Source organism: Oncorhynchus nerka, linkage group LG13, assembly GCF_034236695.1.
Source record: "Oncorhynchus nerka isolate Pitt River linkage group LG13, Oner_Uvic_2.0, whole genome shotgun sequence".
Lineage (NCBI taxonomy): Eukaryota > Metazoa > Chordata > Actinopteri > Salmoniformes > Salmonidae > Oncorhynchus > Oncorhynchus nerka.
The window spans coordinates 29,470,844-29,494,444 of record NC_088408.1 but is presented as its reverse complement, the minus strand read 5'-3'; the positions used below and the strand labels follow the sequence as shown (position 1 = coordinate 29,494,444).

General features: G+C 43.5%; 1 protein-coding gene across 1 annotated transcript in view; it reads left to right on the top strand.

Moving 5' to 3' along the window:
* LOC115139298 (uncharacterized) overlaps positions 1–22,418 on the top strand; it is a 49,165-nt gene extending 26,747 nt beyond the window's left edge. The window contains 24 exon segments of the mRNA XM_065026969.1: positions 72–120; positions 254–419; positions 2,820–3,023; positions 9,173–9,256; positions 10,713–10,802; positions 10,958–11,034; positions 11,151–11,290; positions 11,376–11,542; positions 11,662–11,775; positions 11,887–11,992; positions 12,097–12,160; positions 12,260–12,337; positions 12,644–12,732; positions 12,864–12,929; positions 13,012–13,059; positions 13,148–13,301; positions 13,482–13,618; positions 14,177–14,266; positions 19,538–19,679; positions 19,829–19,992; positions 20,177–20,293; positions 20,399–20,461; positions 20,609–20,684; positions 21,130–22,418. Of these exon segments, the coding sequence (XP_064883041.1) occupies positions 72–120; positions 254–419; positions 2,820–3,023; positions 9,173–9,256; positions 10,713–10,802; positions 10,958–11,034; positions 11,151–11,290; positions 11,376–11,542; positions 11,662–11,775; positions 11,887–11,992; positions 12,097–12,160; positions 12,260–12,337; positions 12,644–12,732; positions 12,864–12,929; positions 13,012–13,059; positions 13,148–13,301; positions 13,482–13,618; positions 14,177–14,266; positions 19,538–19,679; positions 19,829–19,992; positions 20,177–20,293; positions 20,399–20,461; positions 20,609–20,684; positions 21,130–21,216 (2,572 nt within the window). The 3' untranslated portion in view covers positions 21,217–22,418.
* The last annotated feature ends 1,183 nt before the right edge of the window (positions 22,419–23,601 follow it).

Below are 23,601 nucleotides of genomic sequence, written 5' to 3'. Positions count from 1 at the left end.
ACAAGACCTGTCATTACTAGCCTTGGTGTGATTACAACCCAAATATCTGTCTGTCTCTCGCTTTCTCTCAGACACAGGAAGATGTTGGAGACTGTGGTGGATGTGGACCATGTACTAAAGGTAAGAACCAGTTTCATATGGTTTATCTATGAGGTTCCATATCATTGTGTGTAGAATGAGTGTATTAGTTGCGCGCCGGTGCCCTTTTTAAAAATCTAACTCTCCCTACGCTCCTGTGTGTTTACCCTCTCAGGCACGTACTATCCGGGAGTTTGACGAGCGCTACACATCAGTCTTGTTTGGCTATAAGTCCTGTCTGGACTACTACCAGGAGGCCAGCCCAAACTACAAGCTTCCCAGGACGACAGTGCCCATTCTCTGCCTCAATGCGGCCGACGACCCCTTCTCCCCCAAACATGGTGGGTACTGCCTGGGTCAGAGGGAGACAGGATTGGGCCTGGGGTATAGATGGTTCATAATTAGATTTTGGAAGCAGCCCTCAAAGTTGATCATATATACAAAAGTATGTGGACACCCCTTCAAATGAGTGGATTTGGCTATTTCAGCCACACCTGTTACTGACAGGTGTATAAAATCGAGAACACAACCATGCAATCTCCATAGACAAACATTGGCAGTAGAATGGCCTTACCGAAGAGCTCAGTGACTTTCAACGTGGTACCGCCATAGGATGCCACCTTTCCAATAAGTCAGTTTGTAAAATTTCTGCCCTGCTAGAGCTGCCCCGGTCAACTGTAAGTGCTGTTATTGTGTAGTGGAAACGTATAGGAGCAACAACGGCTCAGCCGCGAAGTGGTAGGCCACACAAGTTCACAGAACAGGACCGCCAAGTGCTGAAGCGCGTAGTGTGTAAAAATCATCTGTCCTCGGTTACAACACTCACTGCCTCTGGAAGCAATGTCAGCATGAGCTGTTTGTTAGGAGCTTCATGAAATGAGTTTTCCCGTGCACAAAGCGAGTTCCATACAGAAATTATTTGTCAAGATCAGTGTGAATGAACTTGACTGGCCTGCACAGAGCCCTGACCTCAACCCCATCGAACACCTTTCGGATGAATTGGAATTCCGACTGCGAGCCAGGCCTAATCACCCAACATCAGTGCCCGACCTCACTAATGCTTAATGAGAAAGTGTCCGCATACTTTTGGTCATGTAGTGTATATGCTGAACAAATATATAATCACAACATTCAACAATTTATTCGATTTTACTGAGCTACAGTTCATATGGGGAAATCAGTCAATTGATATAAATTCATTAGGCCTTAATTGATGGATTTCACAGGACTGAGAATACAGATATGCATCTGTTAGTCACAGATACCTTAAAAGAAATCTCATCACGGTATTTCTGTGCATTCAAATTGCCATTGATAAAATGCAATTGTGTTCGTTGTCCGTACCTTTATGTCTGCCCATATCATAACCCCCCGCCACCATGGGGCACTCTGTTCATAATGTTGACATCAGCAAACCGCTCGCCCACACAACGCCATACACGTGGTCTGCGGTTGTGAGGCCGATTGGATGTACGGCGGCTTATAGTATAGAAATTATGTCAAGAACAGCTCAAAAAAGCAAAGAGAAACGACAGTCCATCATTACTTTTAAGACATGAATGCCAGTCAATCTGGAACATTTCAAGAACTTTGAAAGTGTCTTCAAGTGCAGTCGTAAAAACCATCAAGTGCTATGATGAAACTGCTCTCATGAGGACCACCACAGGAAAGGAAGACCAGATTACCTCTGCTGCTGCGGAGGATAAATTCATTAGAGTTAACTGCACCTCAGATTGCAGCCCAAATAAATGCTTCACAGTGTTCAAGTGACAGACACATCTCAACATCAACTGTTCAAAGGGGGCTGTGTGAATCAAGCTTCATGGTCGAATTGCTGCAAAGAAGCCACCACTAAAAGACACCAATCAGAACAAACTTGATTGGGCCAAGAAACATGAGCAATGGTGGAAGGTGGAATTCTGTCCTTTGGTCTGGAGTCCATATTTGAGATTTTTGGTTTCAACCGCTGTGTCTTTGTGAGATGCAGAGTAGGTAAACGGATGATCTCTGCATGTGTTGTTTCCACTGTGAAGCATGGAGGAGGAGGTGTAGGGGTGCTTTGCTGGTGACACTGTCTGTGATTTATTTAGAATTCGAGGCACACTTAACCAGCATGGCTACCACAGCATTCTGCAGCGATACGCCATCCCAACTGCTTTGCGCTTAGTGGGACTATCATTTGTTTTACAACAGGACAATGACCCAACACAACTCCAGGCTGTGTAAGAGCTATTTGACAAAGGAGGAGAGTGATGGAGCGCTGCATCAGATGACCTGGCCTCAACAATTACCCAACCTCAACCTAATTGAGATAGTTTGGGATGTGTTTGACCGCAGAGTGAAGGAAAAGCAGCCAACAAGTGCTCAGCATATGTGGCAACTCCTTCAAGGCTGTTGGAAAAGCATTCCAGTTGAAGCTGGTTGAGAGAATGCCAATATTGCAAAGCTGTCATCAATGCAAATGGTGGCTACTTTGAAGAATCTCAAATATATATATTTTTGGTTACTACATGATTCCACGTGTTTATTTAATAGTTTTGATGTCTTCACTATTATTCTACAAAGTAGAAAGTAGTACAAATGTAAGAAAAACCCTTGAATATGAGTAGGCTGTGTCCAAACGTTTGACTGGTGTGTGTGTGTGATCAATTGTGTGTGATCAATTGTTGGTCTTCATCTAAATGCTTCAAACTGAAATTCTCCTCCTTCTGTCTCACTCCCTTTCTCTTCTCTCTCTTCAGCTCTCCCGGTGGCCCTAGCCAAGCGCCTGCCTAACGTAGCGCTGTTGGTGACGTCCCACGGCGGACATATAGGCTACCTGGAGGGCCTTTACCCGCGTGGGGAGGGCTACATGGACCGCCTGTTCGGCCAGTTCATTCAGGCAGCCTTCGATCACCCAGGGGACCTCAAAGGGGCCTGCAGCATCAAGGAAGAGCTTCTGGATTGACCTCAGACACCCTGGTCATGTGATTCGGTCCTGATTGTTCTGGGACTGACCGATTAACCTCACCGGCATTACCACCCTCTCTTCTTTTTCATCTCAGGTGCTTATCCGTCGACCAATCAGACAGTTTAATGCAATAGACACTCTGACATCATGTAGGTAGGGACTTACAGACGGATGCCTTATATTACTACACACAGAATGAGAATATCTGGTCTTAAACCCAGTAACTCTTCATAAGTTTAGTGTTTCAAATGACTTACTGTTGAAATGAATCTGGCACACAAGCCGTCACCCTACTCTCCGACGGTGTCTCGGGGTGAGTGGGATATGCAAAATGACACATCCATTCACCCACACACTGTACAGGTTACACACTTGTACATGTGTGAAACAATACAAATATAAGCACCCCCCCCCCCCTCTATTTGACTTTTTGAATTTCACCCTTACAATTTCCTGTCATAATAAATCACATTGGCTTAGACGATGTAAACAAGGACATGAATAGATCACTCGCATTCAGTCTTCAAAAAGACAAGAAAGGGAAACGTTCATTTAAAATATTTCCCCTTGAACTGATGTTTAATTATGACTAAAGCAACTGATTATGTTAGAAGAATATACTTAGCTTATCACACAACACACAAAAACTGGAAAAACTTGAATGAAAAGTTTATTTTAGTCTTGTTTTTAAGCTACTTGGGTTTTATTCTCATATATATATATATATATATATATATATATATATATATATATATAGTCATGTGATTGTAATAGTGGTTAGCATACACAATAAAAATACATGGAAATGTATATTTATAACGTACTGCAGTTAATACTTCTATATCATGTTGGTCAAGTAAATTTAGGAGATAATTTAAATTTCAGTTAAGTAGAAGTGCAATTTATTTTCAATTAGGATTTTTTTCATTGAATTGGAATTTTGATTCACATCCAGATTTGACTGAACTGAAATTGAATTTTGACCTCATCTGATTCCACCACAAAGAGAACAGATAAAATATTTTGAACATGAAGGAATGTTGTTATAAAATATACACGGTATGTATTACGTATCTGTGTAAAGGCTATATCGGAGAATGTATCAAATGCAAGCTGTCTAAGACTTGCCTTACCGTTGGTCGTATCTCAGCCCGGACAGTGTGTTTGACAAAGTAGTATTTTTATCATCAAAAGTGTTGGAGATTGTTTTTGACTTTCTTGCAACATCCAAACCCAACTTGGGAGGTCTATGATGAAGTTTTTCACAATTCCATTTCAAAACAATCTGGGATTTCCCACACATTCCACAACATAGTTGTGTATACGTTCATGTGCATGATATGACACAGAAAATCTATATCTTTATTTGCCTATAAAGTACTGTACACATTAGGCTAGACATGCTAAAGTAAAGGAGAGCAAATTGCTATCAGAAATGTCTGCTGGCTGTCCTCTCTTGGTTTACAAATACAAGTGTAAAATCCCCGATTGTTTCATTTGGACCAGTACCACTATACTAGCTATGCTATTTTAAATACAGCCTATGTTTGATAATTATTCTTGTGATTTTTGGTTGTTTCATTTGATTTGCAGTATTTTTTAAAACTGAGGATGCACACATAAAGCTCTGAGATTGTCTAAATTATAATCAAATGTAAGATGCCGTGTAAGCTCTGACCTTTCCCAAGGACTAAACTATTTAATTCGATGTGGGTACAAGGGTGAGTGACAACTCAGTGGTTTAAACCTAGGGAAAGCTCACATTTGACTTTATTTCTTAGTCCTGGACGATTGTCTCACGCTTTGACTTGTTTGAAATTTGCACACAATTGTAAAAGTTTGAGTAAATCTGTTTTATGATTATGGACTATACTATACAGAATGTCTTGTGGTTATGTAACAGTTATCGTTAATATTGCACAATGTGTGTTATGACAATGGATCAACTATGTTTGTCTATCTTGCACTGAGTCACTAACTAAAGTAGTTACGGTAAAACAGGAAGATGGTGTAATGTTGTTTTTATGACGCTGCCATGACGATCACCAGCAGTACCCTCCTCTCCCATCACCACCCTATTAACTCTTATACATGTGTTATTACTCAGTAATAACAGCCGCTGGGACAAGACTGTCTGGACCTTGGGGGGAAGGCCCAACATACACCACTATACCTGCTGCATGATAATGATAATGTGATTGCAATAATAATCTATTGTAACTTTTTTGTGACCTTCCATTGTTCTTTTCTGTTACCATGCCACTAATTTAAATATTTGATCTGTATTCCTTAATAAAAACACAAACAGTTGTTATTTCTGTCGATATTCAGTTATAAGGGGCTTTCCCAGGTAAATTATTCATTTCCTAGACATATCTGACTTTATCTTAATCACTGCTGTAATTATCTCAAATGAGAGCAGCAATTCACCTTAGTTTGTTTGGTTGTCTTTATTATACCACTGTGTCGGTTTCAGTGGTAAAACTAATAACAGTTATTGTTGGTGTTCCAGGTCTAAACCTCTCATCTTGGCGCCATACTCAGGTCATTAATGTAGTTACACGTAGAAATTGATTAACAGGATGGGTATCAATAATTAACTTAAGACAATAAAAATCCCCAGTCACAATGTGAACCCTTCAGCGTCATTTAGATTACTTTAATGATGCTGGGCTGGAAACGATCCAATGGCTGCCCGGTGGCTTTGTGTGGAAACAGCACCTGATAAAGTAGGGGGAGATTTTCCCACTTGTTTTCCTCTCGGCATAAATCTAATCTGTTCATTGTACGATAAACGCACATTTCTGCTGGTTGAAACTGGTGGTTGAAAGTCACTTGTGGTGTTTTTCGTAATGTGCTGTTATGGTTTTCCGTAACTTTGACTCTTTTCTATCACTCCCATCTTTAAAACCTGCTCTGGCACATTTTAGTGCTAATACAATGTGGGTATTAATCTCTGTTTTAGCGCACATGAAAAAACAATTTACTCTAGAACAGTACAGTGCTTACTATAGAATTGTATAGTAAACTGTACAGTGGTATACTTTTGAATAATATACTACAAACCATAGGTTTCCACGGGGGATGGGGGACATTTATTAACTAAATAAAAAGTCCCTGGAGGTCAGGGATCTCCCAGATAGCATTAGAACAGGTCATAGGCATTGGTAAAATGTGTAGAATTGCAAGAAATTAGCTTTAAAGGTCGAATTTGGAAACAAACATCTCTCCATATCTTTTGATATTTGTTTCATTAGTCCATTGTTGATATAGTCTTTAAATGTTTTGCCTGTCAGCAATCAAGTTTTCAAGATGTATAACTTTCAAAATACAGAAATACAGCTGGTATGATGCATTTTGCATCACATAAGGGTGCGTTTTGCATCATACCGGCTCTATTTCTTTACTGTGAAAGTTATATATCTTGAAAACTTGATTGCTGACATGCAAAAAGATGCGGAACTACTGTATATCAGCAATGGACCAATTATACAAACACCAAGTATATTTTTAGTGTAAAGTACTTAAGGATAAATACTTTTTGGGGTATCTGTACTTTACTATTTTGTTTTTGACAACTTTTACCTTTACTTCACTACATTCCTAAAGAAAATAATATACTTTTTAATCCATACATTTTCCCCGACACCCAAAAGTACTTGTTACATTTTGAATGCTTAGCAGGTCAAGAAAAAGGTTCAATTCACACACTTATCAAGAGAACATCCCTGGTCCTCCCTACTGCACCTGATCTGGTGGACTCACTAAACACAAACGCTTCATTTGTCAGATATGGCTATCCGTAAATAAATTAAAAAACAAGAATAGTGCCATCTGGTTTTCTTAATATAAGGAATGTTTAATTATTTACACTTTTAATTTGACTTTTGATACATAAGTAAGTTTTAGCAATTACATTTACTTTTGATACTTAAGTATATTTAAAAACAAATACTTTTAAACTATAGTTACACAGGAGGACATTTATTTGGTGACTTTCAATTTTACTTGAGTCATTTTCAGTTAAGATATCTTTACTTTTACTCAAATATGACAATTGGGTACTTTTTTCACCACTGGTTGGAGGTCATTCCACTTATCCTTCCACTTACATTGTGTTTTCAAAATATCCCTCCATATACAGTAGAAGTCGGAAGTTTCCATACACCTTATCCAAATACATTTAAACTCCATTTTTCACAGTTCCTGACATTAAATCCTGGTAAAAACTCCCTGTCTTAGGTCAGTTAGGATCACCACTTTATTTTAAGAATGTGAAATGTCAGAATAATAGTAAAGAGAATGATTTATTTCAGCTTTTATTTCATTCATCAAATTCCCAGTGGGTCAGAAGTGTATATACTGGACACTCAATTAGTATTTGTTAGCATTGCCTTTAAATTGTTTAATTTGGGTCAAACATTTTGGGAAGCCTTCCACAAGCTTCCCACAATATGATGGGTGAATTTTGCCCATTCCTCCTGACAGAGCTGGTGTAACTGAGTCAGGTTTTTAGGCCTCCTTGCTCGCACACACTTTTTCAGTCCTGCCCACATATTTTCTATAGGATTGAGGTCAGGGCTTTGTGATGGCCACCCCAATACCTTGACTTTGTTGTCCTTAAGCCATTTTGCCACAACTTTGTAAGTATGCTTGGGGTCATTGTCCATTTGGAAGACCCATTTGCGACCAAGCTTTAACTTCCTGACTGATGAGATGAGATGTTGCTTCAATATATCCACATAATATTCCACCCTCATGATGCCATCTATTTTGTGAAGTGCACCAGTCCCTCTTGCAGCAAAGCACCCCCACAACATGATGCTGCCAGCCCCATGCTTCACAGTTGTGATGGTGTTCTTTGGCTTGCAAGCCTCCCCCTTTTTCCTCCAAACATAATGATGGTCACTATAGCCAAACAGTTCTAATTTTGTTTCATCAGACCAGAGGACATTTCTCCAAAAAGTACGATCTTTGTCCCCATGTGCAGTTGCACACCATAGTCTGACTTTTTATGGAGGTTTTAGAGCAGTGGCTTCTTCCTTGCTGAGTGGCCTTTCAAATTATGTCGATATAGGACTCGTTTTACTGTGTTTATAGATACTTTTGTACCAGTTTTCTCCAGCATCTTCAAAAGGTCCGGGATTGATTTTCACTTTTCGCACCAAAGAAGAGTTCATCTCTAGGAGACAGAACATGTCTCCTTCCTGAGCGATATGATGGCTGCATGGTCCCATGGTGTTTATACCTGTGTACTATTGTTTGTTCAGATGAACATGGTACCTTCAGGCATTTGGAAATTGCTCCCAAGGATGAAACAGACTTGTGGAGGTCTACAATTTTACAGTATTTATACTATAGTTACCTGTAAATACTACAGTATTCTACAGTAAAGTCCACAAAACCACTACAGTAATTACTATAGTATTTATACGATAGTATACCAGAGTATTTTCTTCATGTGGGAACCGCTCTCCCTTCCCCAGCCTGTGTATTTATGGGTGTTTTGAAGGAGTATGAGGAGTATCCCTTTCTCTTACCACTCCTTCATCCCCCTGTCCACACTCCTCTGCCCTCCCTAATTTCCCCCCTTCACCTCCATCTCTTCTTTTTCCCTGGCCCTGTTTACATCCACCTCCCTGAGTCTCTGCCCTCTCAAACACCCCCTCCCCACCCATCCCTACTCCCCCCCCGCTCCCCCACCCGTCACTCCTCCTCTTCCTCCTCCTCCTCGGTTCCCCCGTCTTCCTCTACCTGGTGTAATAGGAGGAGCATCGGGGGTCTGGTTAATGATCCAACACTCTGGAGCTGTTGAGCAGACGGATAAGGAGAGAGAGCGAGAGGAGGAAAAGGAGAGAGAGAGGGAGAGAGAAAGGGAAAGAGAGAGGGAAAGAGAGAGAGAGAGCAGTACGAGTAGAGGCATAGAGGGACCTAGGTGAGGTCAGAAAGAGGGGAGTGAGGGAGAGGAAAGATACAGGATTAGCTAAATGTAGTGTGTTTGTGTCTGTACAAATGAGTGGACTCTGCATGGGGCCTAGGAGCATTTGGATCAAGTTACCCCTTCAGATGGAGACAACCTGATACAGGACCTACTATACTTTACCGTATCAGTGGATTTACGGAGTGCTGGAGGAAGGTCCTGAGCCTCATATGAAGATCCATGTAGGAACTGTAGCAGCTACACAGACTCACGCTCCTTCCTACCCCACCTCTCTACACAACCTACAGGTGAGTCTGACCGAAGTCTTTTCCCTTGTAGAATCAATGTCTCTGAGCCAAAATGAGACCTGTTGGAGCTACACCAGAGCTCAGTTGCAGTAACATGCATTTCATTTTAATGGGTTGAGTTGGAATTGTTGTGACTGGCTTGGGGGCCAGTAGATTTTTATGTGAGGTAATCATTTCTCAATGGTTAACCCAGGTAATGGAGGTCATTATCCCAATCCGTCCCATTTGAGTGTTTTTGTAGAATGGCTGCACTCCTAGAAAGCTAAATTATTGACAATTGCCTTACCTTAATTGTCATGGGTAAGAAGAGCCTGAAGTGAAAATAAGCAAGTAGTTTGTTGCAACATGACTGACATGCACTTTACATTTAACCAATAACATTTAGAAATTAAATAGTTTTGTCTTTAATTACAGAGTGGAAAATGTCTCTTTATCTCCTATATTGTTGTTAGTTGTTTGCTGGGTGACTTTACAATCTGTAACACCACGCCTAATCTCTGCCCTGTCCAATGTTCAGGGTGAAGGAAAGGTAATTGGGGTCACGTGAAGTGAGGGCGCTAGGCTAACCCTGGCTCAGTTTGTATTGATGTGGATGTGTGTGCTAGGCTAATTGCTAGGCTAACCTTGTGCTTTGTTTGCTCTGTCAACAAATGTATGCTCTGTCAACAGAGACCAAAACAGTTTTTAAATGACCACGAAATTAAGATGGCGAAGCATCTCACAATCAGTGCTATTGTAAACTGGTCAATGGAAACATCAGTTGGGTTGTATTTGTTCTTCACAGGTGTGTGTGTTTGTCCAAGTGTGTGTGCCTGTGTGTGTGTGCGTGCCTGTATGCTCATGCACATGCAAGCAATGATCTGTGTCCCCAGGCCCAGTGAGATTATTGACATTGGAGGGGGTCGCTACATGTATATGCACAGACACACACGTTCAAGAAAACACAAACATTTTGTGCTACCATGAGAGAGTGGATGTCTTAAGATATGCACCAGTTTTAATTCATGCCTGCACACATACACTAAAGGTAGCTTCGAATCCCCAAATAATTGTCTGACCTGTGAGGCTACCAGGGGTACGCATTTAATAGAGTCACAAAATACTGGCAGGTGGTAGTGACCATCAATAAATGACCAACAAGGCTTGGGTTAGTGATACCAGGTTCTATATGAGATGTCTTCCCAGGGTGGTACAGTATTCACAGTGCCCCTAGCTGGCAGCCCATCATTAGTGTCCATTATTCATGATCACAGTGTAGACCTCTCACTGAGAACTGACTGTGTGCCAATTTAATGACAGATACTGGGCATACTGTTTGTGTGTGCATGCATGTTTCGTGCAGCTTTTATGAGTGTGAATTCATGTGCAAATGTGCTTATATTTCATGTGTATGCTTTCATGTCCATGTGTTTACCTTCCGGTGACTCCTCTCACATGCCTCCACAACTCCCTTCAGCCATGGAGGGCCACGTAGATGAGCTGAGGCAGCAGCTGGAGAAACAGACCCTGATCAACCAGGAGCTGCAGAACCACAACAAGGACCTAGGTACGATCATGACCATGACTACCATGACCGCAAGCATAACTTAGATCAAGACCATTTGAACATGATTGACCACAACAAAGACTGCAGCCATGAAATAAACCATGACTTAAAACACATTTATCCCAACCAATACAATGCTCTCCTGTCACCTCCAGAGAGAAGACTGCAGGAGAAGGAGAAGTTGCTGCAGGACCTTCACAGTCATTATCATGACCTGGGTAAGGGGATTCATGTGACTATGGCAACCCCCTGGGTGACGAATGGCAGCCATTTTGTGTCAGATCACTAACCATAGAACATCATGTATCTTAACCCTAATTTCCTGTGTGTGGTGTCTATATATCCCAGAGTTCCCTGCTCAGAGGAGCAGTAATGAAGGGGAACCGGAGGTCAGGAAGAGCAGAGCGGCTGTCATGGCCCCTGAGCCAATCCCAGAGGAGCAGCTGGAGATCTTGAAGACCAAAGTCAAGAAGACCGTCAGGTGATTGGTTAGGGCTATGCATGATTGGCAAGGGCTATGCATGAGTTATATGACACCAGTACTGTATGGTGGTGTGATGCCTCCTTCCGCAGCGAGACAAGTCTGATCGTCATGGCCATCCAGAAGAACGACTTCCTGAGTCGCCTTGACGATGAGCAGATCACCATGATGGTGGAGCTCCTGGTGGCCATCGACTTCAAACCAGGAAATGATGTCATCAAGGAGGGTAGTGAGGGAGACAGTATGTACATCGTTGCAGGTATGTGTGAATTTCTCTAAAACATTGCTCGGTGTTGCTACTGTACGTCTGATTATTATTCCCAATTAAACAATAACCCTCACCCCTCAAACCCCTCACCCCTCTTTCTCCACATTCAGAGGGTGAGCTCTATGTCAGTCAAGCAGGTCGTAACCTTCGAACCCTGACCTGTGGAGATGTCTTTGGAGAGTTGGCTATTCTGTATAACTGCAAACGCACTGCCACAGTCAAAGGTGAGATGCTTTAGAACTTGACTATTGAGTGGTACACAATAACTAACTAGGTGTAACTTCCTACTGTCTGTACTGTGCGTGTGCACTGAAATGACTCACTCCCCATCGTAGCTAAAACAGTGGTGAGTCTGTGGTGTATGGAGAGACAGACGTACAGAACCATCATGACCAATAAGTCCAAGAAGAAACGTGAACAGATAATGGGCTTCTTGAAAACGTGAGTTTACACACTTAACCTCATGACTTACATACTTGGTCATAGTCTCTTGGTCACACACACATGCACACTGCTAATTCTGCTCTTATATGCGTACCTATCAGGTCTCGGACTCTGAACACCCTGAATGACGTTCAGCTCTCTAAGATCATTGACTCCATGGAGGAGGTTTGTGCTCAGCCATTTTACACACCTCTCCCATGCTAGATCGTTTCTTTCCAGATCATTAACATATAAATCCCATATAAAATGTGTTGTTTCTTTTAGGTGAAGTACCAGAACAATGACGTCATTGTGCGTGAGGGGGCAGAGGGCAACACGTTCTACATCATCCTTAAAGGAGAGGTACAGTAACGGGGACATGTTTGGTGGCTCTGTGATCCAAAACACTCTGTTTCTGTACATCCTTTGTTTGATGATCACAGGGAACAACAACTAACTACGCTAGTGGAGGATTGGTGTCTACAATACTCTTACCTGTGCTTACCAACCCATTTGTTTATTGCCAAACTCAACCTTTTGACCCGTCTGTGTCAATTGAACTTTATTTGCACTGCTCTCTTTTCAATGTCATAATGGTGCTGAATTGCCTATCAAATAAATCTGTCCTCGAGGACAAAAACGAGTGTGCGTGCATGTGTCTGCCCTCAGGTCCAGGTGACTAAAAAGGTGAACAGGCAGCAGAAACAGATTCGCAGGATGGGCAAAGGGGAGCATTTCGGGGAATTGGCCCTCATACGGTAACCATGGATACATTAGCACCTACAGTAAAGCTATAAAGAAACTTGCTGTTGTACAATAAAGGGGCATTGGTGTGCAGTATTAGCCAGTGTGGCTGCTCATTATGTGTGGATCTGTATATAACCTACAGTGAGATCCTGAGGACTGCAACCTGCACTGCTCTGGGCCCTGTTACCTGCTTCTCCATCGATAAGGAGTGAGTCTGAACAATTCAAATTGGATTTCTTGATCGGTTAGTTTCTTGGAATGATTGATGGTCTGTTATGTTCCCCCTCCAGGGTGTTTGAGGAGACGATCCCCATTGAACACCTGGAGCTCCATGATGAGTGAGTACAAAGACACTCTTAGTCCGTTTAGTTCTATATTTACCACTCTAGTCAGGCAGTCTAACTGTAGTCTGTGGTCCACCATCAGCTCTAAGTTCCTGGAGGAGCCAGATGCTCCAGAGAAGACCAGTCCTAGTTCCTCTCTGAGGCTGAAGGACCTGATCCCTGTGCTGTACCAGGAGGGGCGCTACCAGGGAGAACCTGTCACCCTCGGAGTGGGAGGATTTGGTCGCGTTGAACTGGTACAAGTGTTTGGTGTTGTTGCAGTGTTTGGCTATTTATAGGTATAGTTAGTGGCTGAAACTAACTAATGAAAGTTTACTGCCCCCTTTAAGGTGCTTGAAAGCCAAATACAAAGTGAAACGGCTCTTTTTAGATCCAAAGTTTATAACTGTTTTTGTTGTTTTTGTTGTTTACCCCAGGTGACCACGCTGCACCATGGGAAGTACTTTGCCATGAAGCGGGTCAGTAAGAAGCACATTGTTGCTAAGCAACAGGAGGAGCACGTCCTGTTTGAGAAGAGGATCCTCAAAGCCATCCAGAGTGACTTCATCGTCAGGTAACTGTGGGGCTAGGTGGCAGGTACTGTAGCCTAGTGGTTAATATTGCTCTTTCAAATCCCTGAGCCGGCAAGGTGAACAAATCTGCGGTTCTGCCGTTGAGCAAGGCAGTTAACCCCAAACAACAACTGCACCGATAATGTTGATTAAAGCAGCCCACTGCACCTCTTTAATTCAGAGGGGTTGGGTTAAATGTGGAAGACACATTTCGGTTGAATGCATTCACTTGTGCAACTGACTAGGTATCCCCCTAACCTTCAACCATCATCATCTACAATAACACTTTAACGCTCTTTGTCCCCTTGTCAATTGATGGTATTCATTAAGACTGTGGGGGTAGGCGACCCCTGACCTCTAACCTTTAATGTCCAACCATCATCATCTAAGTTAACATGTTAACCCTCTTTGTCCCCTTATCTATCGATGGTATTCATTAATCACTAAAGTACTAAGGGAGAAGGGAAAACCATCAGACACTGCTGTGGCCCTCAAGGTCCAGGAGGACTGAGGAAACTGTACCATATTTAACCCTGTGTTATCTCTCGCTCACTGTTCAGGCTCCATTTTGCCTTCAAAGACACTCGCTACATCTACATGATTATGGAGTTCTGTGCAGGAGGGGAGATCTGGACCAAGCTCAAAGAAGTGTGAGGAAACATTGCTGACTAAGTCTACTTTTAAGTGATCATGCACGAAAAGCTGGAGTTTTGGAGGATTTGTCGGCATGGGTGTTGTTTACATTTACATTTACATTTAAGTCATTTAGCAGACGCTCTTATCCAGAGCGACTTACAAATTGGTGCATTCACCTTATGACCTCCAGTGGAACAGTAGTGCATCTAAATCTTTTCAGGGGGGGGGGTGAGAGGGATTACTTTTTCCTATCCTAGGTATTCCTTAAAGAGGTGGGGTTTCAGGTGTCTCCGGAAGGTGGTGATTGACTCCGCTGTCCTGGCGTCGTGAGGGAGTTTGTTCCACCATTGGGGGGCCAGAGCAGCGAACAGTTTTGACTGGGCTGAGCGGGAACTGTACTTCCTCAGTGGTAGGGAGGCGAGCAGGCCAGAGGTGGATGAACGCAGTGCCCTTGTTTGGGTGTAGGGCCTGATCAGAGCCTGGAGGTACTGAGGTGCCATTCCCCTCACAGCTCCGTAGGCAAGCACCATGGTCTTGTAGCGGATGCGAGCTTCAACTGGAAGCCAGTGGAGGGAGCGGAGGAGCGGGTGACGTGAGAGAACTTGGGAAGGTTGAACACCAGACGGGCTGCGGCGTTCTGGATGAGTTGTAGGGGTTTAATGGCACAGGCAGGGAGCCCAGCCAACAGCGAGTTGCAGTAATCCAGACGGGAGATGACAAGTGCCTGGATTAGGACCTGCGCCGCTTCCTGTGTGATGCAGGGTCGTACTCTGCGGATGTTGTAGAGCATGAACCTACAGGAACGGGCCACCGCCTTGATGTTAGTTGAGAACGACAGGGTGTTGTCCAGGATCACGCCAAGGTTCTTAGCGCTCTGGGAGGAGGACACAATGGAGTTGTCAACCGTGATGGCGAGATCATGGAACGGGCAGTCCTTCCCCGGGAGGAAGAGCAGCTCCGTCTTGCCGAGGTTCAGCTTGAGGTGGTGATCCGTCATCCACACGGATATGTCTGCCAGACATGCAGAGATGCGATTCGCCACCTGGTCATCAGAAGGGGGAAAGGAGAAGATTAATTGTGTGTCGTCTGCATAGCAATGATAGGAGAGACCATGTGAGGTTATGACAGAGCCAAGTGACTTGGTGTATAGCGAGAATAGGAGAGGGCCTAGAACAGAGCCCTGGGGGACACCAGTGGTGAGAGCACGTGGTGTGGAGACGGATTCTCGCCACGCCACCTGGTAGGAGCGACCTGTCAGGTAGGACGCAATCCAAGCGTGGGCCGCGCCGGAGATGCCCAACTCGGAGAGGGTGGAGAGGAGGATCTGATGGTTCACAGTATCGAAGGCAGCCGATAGGTCTAGAAGGATGAGAGCAGAGGAGAGAGAGTTAGCTTTAGCAGTGCGGAGCGCCTCCGTGATACAGAGAAGAGCAGTCTCAGTTGAATGACTAGTCTTGAAACCTGACTGATTTGGATCAAGAAGGTCATTCTGAGAGAGATAGCGGGAGAGCTGGCCAAGGACGGCACGTTCAAGATTTTTGGAGAGAAAAGAAAGAAGGGATACTGGTCTGTAGTTGTTGACATCGGAGGGATCGAGTGTAGGTTTTTCAGAAGGGGTGCAACTCTCGCTCTCTTGAAGACGGAAGGGACGTAGCCAGCGGTCAGGGATGAGTTGATGAGCGAGGTGAGGTAAGGGAGAAGGTCTCCGGAAATGGTCTGGAGAAGAGAGGAGGGGATAGGGTCAAGCGGGCAGGTTGTTGGGCGGCCGGCCGTCACAAGACGCGAGATTTCATCTGGAGAGAGAGGGGAGAAAGAGGTCAGAGCACAGGGTAGGGCAGTGTGAGCAGAACCAGCGGTGTCGTTTGACTTAGCAAACGAGGATCGGATGTCGTCGACCTTCTTTTCAAAATGGTTGACAAAGTCATCTGCAGAGAGGGAGGAGGGGGAGGGGGAGGAGGATTCAGGAGGGAGGAGAAGGTTGCAAAGAGCTTCCTAGGGTTAGAGGCAGATGCTTGGAATTTAGAGTGGTAGAAAGTGGCTTTAGCAGCAGAGAGAGAAGAGGAAAATGTAGAGAGGAGGGAGTGAAAGGATGTCAGGTCCGCAGGGAGGCGAGTTTTCCTCCATTTCCGCTCGGCTGCCCGGAGCCCTGTTCTGTGAGCTCGCAATGAGTCGTCCCGAGCCACGGAGCGGGAGGGGAGGACCGAGCCGGCCTGGAGGATAGGGGACATAGAGAGTCAAAGGATGCAGAAAGGGAGGAGAGGAGGGTTGAGGAGGCAGAATCAGGAGATAGGTTGGAGAAGGTTTGAGCAGAGGGAAGAGATGATAGGATGGAAGAGGAGAGAGTAGCGGGGAGAGAGAGCGAAGGTTGGGACGGCGCGATACCATCCGAGTAGGGGCAGTGTGGGAAGTGTTGGATGAGAGCGAGAGGGAAAAGGATACAAGGTAGTGGTCGGAGACTTGGAGGGGAGTTGCAACGAGGTTAGTGGAAGAACAGCATCTAGTAAAGATGAGGTCGAGCGTATTTCCTGCCTTGTGAGTAGGGGGAAGGTGAGAGGGTGAGGTCAAAAGAGGAGAGGAGTGGAAAGAAGGAGGCAGAGAGGAATGAGTCAAAGGTAGGCGTGGGGAGGTTAAAGTCGCCCAGAACTGTGAGAGGTGAGCCGTCCTCAGGAAAGGAGCTTATCAAGGCATCAAGCTCATTGATGAGCTCTCCGAGGAACCTGGAGGGCGATAAATGATAAGGATGTTAAGCTTGAAAGGGCTGGTAACTGTGACAGCATGGAATTCAAAGGAGGCGATAGACAGATGGGTAAGGGGAGAAAGAGAGAATGACCACTTGGGAGAGATGAGGATCCCGGTGCCACCACCCCGCTGACCAGAAGCTCTCGGGGTGTGCGAGAACACGTGGGCAGACGAAGAGAGAGCAGTAGGAGTAGCAGTGTTGTCTGTGGTGATCCATGTTTCCGTCAGTGCCAAGAAGTCGAGGGACTGGAGGGAGACATAGGCGGAGATGAACTCTGCCTTGTTGGCCGCAGATCGGCAGTTCCAGAGGCTACCGGAGACCTGGAACTCCACGTGGGTCGTGCGCGCTGGGACCACCAGATTAGGTGGCCGCGGCCACGCGGTGTGGAGCGTTTGTATGGTCTGTGCAGAGAGGAGAGAACAGGGATAGACAGACACATAGTTGACAGGCTACACAAGAGGCTACGCTAATGCAAAGGAGATTGGAATGACAAGTGGACTACACGTCACGAGTGTTCAGAAAGTTAAGCTTACGTAGCAAGAATCTTATTGACTAAAATGATTAAAATGATACAGTACTGCTGAAGTAGGCTAGTTGGCAGAGGCTGCGTTGTTGACTATGTAGGCTAGCTGGCATTGGCTGCGTTGTTGACACTACACTAATCAAGTCGTTCCGTTGAGTGTAATAGTTTCTACTGTGCTGCTATTCGGGCTAGCTGGCTAGCTAGCAGTGTTGATTACGTTACGTTGCGTTAAAAGAACGACAATAGCTGGCTAGCTAACCTAGGAAATCGCTCTAGACTACACAATTATCTTTGATACAAAAGACGGCTATGTAGCTAACTATGTAGCTAGCTACGATCAAACAAATCAAGCCGTTGTACTGTAATGAAATGAAATGAAAAATGTGATACTACCTGTGGAGCGAAGCGAAATGCGACCGGATTGTTGAGTGCAGAAGTTCTGTTCGGTAGACGTTGGCTAGCTGTTGGCTAGCTAGCAGAGTCTCCTATGTTAAGGACGACATAAAACTACACACTCTAAACTACACAATTATCTTGGGTACGAAGACAGCAAAGACAACTATGTAGCTAGCTAACACTACACTAATCAAGTCGTTCAGTTGAGTGTAATAGTTGTGCTGCTAATCGGTAGACGGTGGACTAGCTAACGGTGGACGTTAGCTAGCTGGCTAGCTGCAGGGCAGTGTAGACTGCGTTAAGACGACGAAATACGATAATTACGCAATTATCTATGATACAAAGACGGCTATGTAGCTAGCTAAGAAGAAATTGCTAAGATTAGACAAATCAAATCAAACCGTTGTACTATAATGAAATGTAATGAAATGTAATGAGATGTAATACTACCTGCGGACCGAGTGCAGATGCGACCGCTCGCTCCAACCCGGAAGTTACGTTAGGCCCGAGATGAAATCGAGCCAATATATCCTCCAAACACTGGCTTCAAGGGCATCCCTTTTATACAAAGTGTTACCAACATATTCCAATAATGATTGACATACTTTCATTAAAACTTTATTTTGCTTAATTTATTCATACTATTTCATCCTTCCACAAGATATAGTCCCGACACAAAACTATGGTTGCTACACAAACCGTCTCGTCGTTCGTTCTATCGGTTCGGTTGACAGAGACGCAACCCAGTAGTTCAGTTTTTTTTATCTATATCTATGGATGCGACCCAGTCGTTTGTTCTAAATGTTCCATTGCCATACTGGCTGGCAACGTTATTATCCCTTGCTTGCTAGCTAGCCAACAACGTCAAACAGTGCAGCCAGAATAACAACAGTAGCTGCCTTTGCATTTGTTTAAGCAGTTTTCTAGTGACATTTATTTGAATACATCCATAACAATAAGTTAATGAGGCTAAATTTCGCCTGGCATAGAAAATGTGCTCTCTCATCAGGAGACTGTTGTTTAGAGGAGCTAGCCAACAACACCGCTAACACAATCACTTCAAACTGAAGCTAGAAAGACTGCAAACTAGCTGCACTTCATTTAGTTTGACCTTTTTTCAATTGACATTTCTTTGTATATATCCATAAATATGATGCCAACTTATTCATGATTTCGACTGGCTGAGAAACGTTGCCTGCCTGTCTGTCTCGTTCCTTCTCCCGACACGTTCATTACTATGGGACAGCTGGAGATTGAATTTGAATATGGAAACAATGTTGCAAATGTCGGAGAGACAAACAGCGAGGTTTATACAAATCTCTGCTGTTGAAAACTAAATGTTAGTCGAAAAGAAATGTGAGATAATGTCTAGACACTTTTTATAGTGGAAATCAAGTTTATAAATTGCCTGGCTGGGCTGATGAGACAGTGGATTCCGCAGTCAGATGGAAGAGTAAATAGGCATTTTAAAGTCATAGATTTAGCCGGTGGTAACTTGTGGAATAGACACCGTCTGGAATGCGGTTTTAACCAATCAGCATTCAGTATTAGAACCTCCCGTTGTATAAATTCAGATATACACAACTGAGGTTGAAGATTTATCTGCTTTGTCTCTGTGTTTGGCAGTGGTCGCTTCGATGAGCCCATTGCTGTGTTCTGCACTGCCTGTGTAGTAGAGGCCTATGCCTACCTCCATAAGAAGGGCATCATGTACAGAGACCTCAAGCCTGAGAATCTGATGCTGGATGCCAAGGGCTACGTCAAACTGGTGGGTGATATGTTAATGATAACATCAGGCTCTCCCTCTTTCATTGCTTCAACTCTTCAATCGCTTGCGATGCTAAAGAGTTCATGCATTCAGATAACTCTGTGTGTGTGTATTTGTGCATGTTTGAATGTGTGTGTTTTTACATGTAGGTGGACTTTGGTTTTGCTAAGGAGTTAGTTCACGGTGATAAGACCTACTCATTCTGTGGTACTCCTGAGTACATGGCCCCAGAGATCATCCAGAACCAGGGACACGACTTCGCTGCTGACTTCTGGTCCCTGGGCATCCTGGTCTATGAGCTGCTGGTGGGGAGGTACTGTACAGATCAGCACGGAAAGAGTTAAAGCAGCTTGATATTTCAGTAAACAAGAAAGGTGACTGACAGAATGATTTACTGTATAGTGTATAGTACAACATTTACAACAGCTCCAACAACAACATACACACACCGGATGATCTAAAATACTGTTTTACCAATGGACTGTTTTGCCTTTCAGCCCCCCATTTTCCAGTTCCGAGCCCGCAAAGATCTACCCTAAAATTTTGGATGGGTTGCTCAAGTTCCCCCCATACATGGGCGAGGGGGCCAAGTCCCTCATCAGTAAACTGTGCAGGTTAGAGATTATGTGTTAGGTGCAGGATATAGTGTGATGTTATAACTCTTTTTCATACTTGTTTTGTTTGGTTATTGATGGTTTGTGTTGTGTTGTGGCCCACAGACCTCGGCCGGGTCAGAGGCTGGGAAACACCAAGAATGGGATCAAAGATGTCCGCCATCACAGGTAACCATGAGGATCCCAATCGTCTGGTGTGGGTTTGTTGGTGTTGGAACTGTTGTAAATGTTGTACTATACACTGTACAGTACATTTTTCTGTCAGTCACCTTTCTTTTATGAGGATTCCTCCCCCTCTCCTGTATTCCCCTCCAGGTGGTTCAGTAGTATGAATTGGCACAAGCTTCGTGTGGGCCAGGTGGAGGCTCCTACAATCAGACTCATACACAAGGTCAGTCTAGCCTCAGCACACATCTTTAAAAAAAAAAATCTATGTGAAGCTCAACAGGTAACTCTTTACATTTAAGGTATACTTCTAAGGATTTATAAACGGGTTGATAAGTAGTTTACAAATGGTAAATTATTAGTTTATAGTATATGTGGTCTATAACGAAGTTCCCCACCATTGCGAGAAAACCTACTGCGAGAGGTTCTGATGCATCGACATAATACCACAGCGCAACGAGTCAAACCAAATTTCTCTGCAACAGCTGTTGCTTTATTAGTGAACACAGTTTCCTTTATAAAGCTTTTCACACTTTATAAAGATCAAATACAAGTTCAAGGTACGGATTGAGTGGTAAGTAGTTGTCATTTAGTCACTGTGTCATATCCAGTGTCAACGTCATTCCCAGACAGCCACTGATCTGAGCTCTTCCCCTCCCCTTTTCCTCCAGGGTCCATGCTACATCAACTTTGACCGCTTCCCCTTCGACCAGGCTAAGGCCGACGAGGAGTTCTCCGGCTGGGACAAACACTTCTGACTCCAACCAGAACCAGAACCTGAACCAGAAACAGTCCAAGAGGGTCAGAGTTCAGAGGTCCCACCGGGGCTCACTGATAGGTGGATCCAGACCAGATTACTTCTTGGTGACCTCAATGGTCCCGTTACCTTTTAGACTCTGAAAGACAAATGCACCGTATTGGCAGGAATAGGACTATGCTCAGAGCCATAGATACACATGGATAGGTTCTGACTACTTTGTAATAAGGCTCTAATTTCACCATGCTGGCTTCACAGAAAAGATACTGTACAACACTGAGAGGTATGAAGTCAAATGTGTGAATAAGAACAGCCACTCATGCATACATACCTTCTAATCTTTGTAGATGCCATCTTAACTTGACATGTGCTCACTGAAAGCTGTATGTGTGTGTTGTGCTCAAAAGAAAGATGAGTAAATATAAATGGCTGGATGTAATGTCTCATGTTGGACAAAATGTATGAATTTACCCTTGACACTCATTGTACTGTGTAACTCTGGATGGCATTGTCATTGTATTTACTGTGTTAGTGTCTATGTCTTGTAGCATATACTGTCTGTATAGAATACTAAATGTATGTGTTTCACTTTCAAATAAATATAATGACCCCTTAATAAACATAGAGAACAGGTGTTGTAGTACAACATGTCAACACTAGGGGGCCGAATAGGAAGGAACACGATCTGCTCTCAGTACAGCATAGTGTGTTCTCAATGTCTGTTCTCTGAGTCCTGTAATGTAATTTAGTACAGACAGCAGGTTTTGTATGGAGTGATGTACTATGTATTATTCAAACATCATTACAGTGTCTGTTAGATTGACTAAAGCTCTTTTAAGTCATCAGTCCACTCACGACAAACATCTTATCAGGAAGGAAATACAAAACAACAAATCAATCTCCTGGGGCTATGCCTAATCTGTGATGGTGGGCTGAAGTACATCGGTTTCCTATTGGATTAAAAAGGCGCTGAATGATTGATCAATATGATTGGTCCAAGGGCAGTACACATTGTCATTGACAATAATACTATTATGATAAATCATATTTTTGATAAGCTGCCAACAACAGCTTTCAGTGTTTGTTACTATTGTTTTTCCTTTCTGTGTATCTGCCAGCCTGTCATTGTAAATAAGAATTTGTTCTTTACTGGCTCGCCTGGTTCAATAAAGGTTAAAGAAATAATAAGCTAGATAAAATACATCTGTATGGATCCTGACTTTTTGTGAAGAGTATTTACAACCACTGTTCCACATCCTGATTAAGGTATCCCGTGTATATGTCTTACTGACAGTCTGTTTCACCCCAGGGAAACCTGTTCTCCTCACTCACTGTGCTACGGATTTCAACGCACTTTATGAATGTGATCCGATTTAGAGGTTTTCCACCACTACTGATTTTGAATTGAAGTCGCAGAGAGGTAGAGCTCTGTCATGGCAGGCTTTTGACGAGGAGGAAGAAGAAAACAACACTGTTTCCTTCTGTAAGGCATGGTTTGAAATGGACATCATTGGGACCTGGAGGAAAATCGGGGAGGGTCATGCTTTTTGCATTTCTGTCAGGGTGAGGGTTTCGATTTTTTTTTAAATCTAGTCCAGGGGTTAATGTAATTTGTAATTGATGAAATGGCAATATTTCTCAGTGTTTTAAAATTAGTTGCTTATTAGGCTAAACACTGAGTGTAGAAAAAAACATTAAGAACACCTGTTCTTTCCATGACATAGACTGACCAGGTGAATCCAGGTGAAAGCTATGATCCCTTATTGATGTCACTTGTTACATCCACTTAAAATCAGTGTAGATAAAGGGGTTGGGGACAGGTTAAAGAATGATTCTCAAGCCTTGAAACAATTGAGACATGGATCGTGTATGTGTGCCATTCAAAGAGTGAATGGGCAAGACAAAATATTTAAGTGCCTTTGAATGGAGTATGGTAGTAGGTGCCAGGTGCACCGGTTTGTGTCAAGAACTGCAACGCTGCTGGGTTTTTCACGCTCAAATCCAAAATGTATCAAGAATGGTCCATCACTCAAAGGACATCCAACCAACTTGACACAACTGTGAGAAGCATTAGAGTCAACATGGGCCAGCATCCCTGTGGAACGCTTTCGACTCCCTATGGAGTCCATGTCCTGACGAATTGAGGCTGTGCTGAGGGCAAAAGGGTAGGGGGACGCAACACAATATTAGGAAGGTGTTCTTTTTTTTCTTTAAGGGGTGGATCAGCTTAATATTGCAGAAAGATTGTTGCTTCCATCAATGTAATTGTCTGCATCATTTCCATTCCCCCATATATTTTTGGGGAAAATATATATATCCATATGCATACAAGTATACAAGTATACATACATATATTCATATACTGTATATATACACATACCTATAT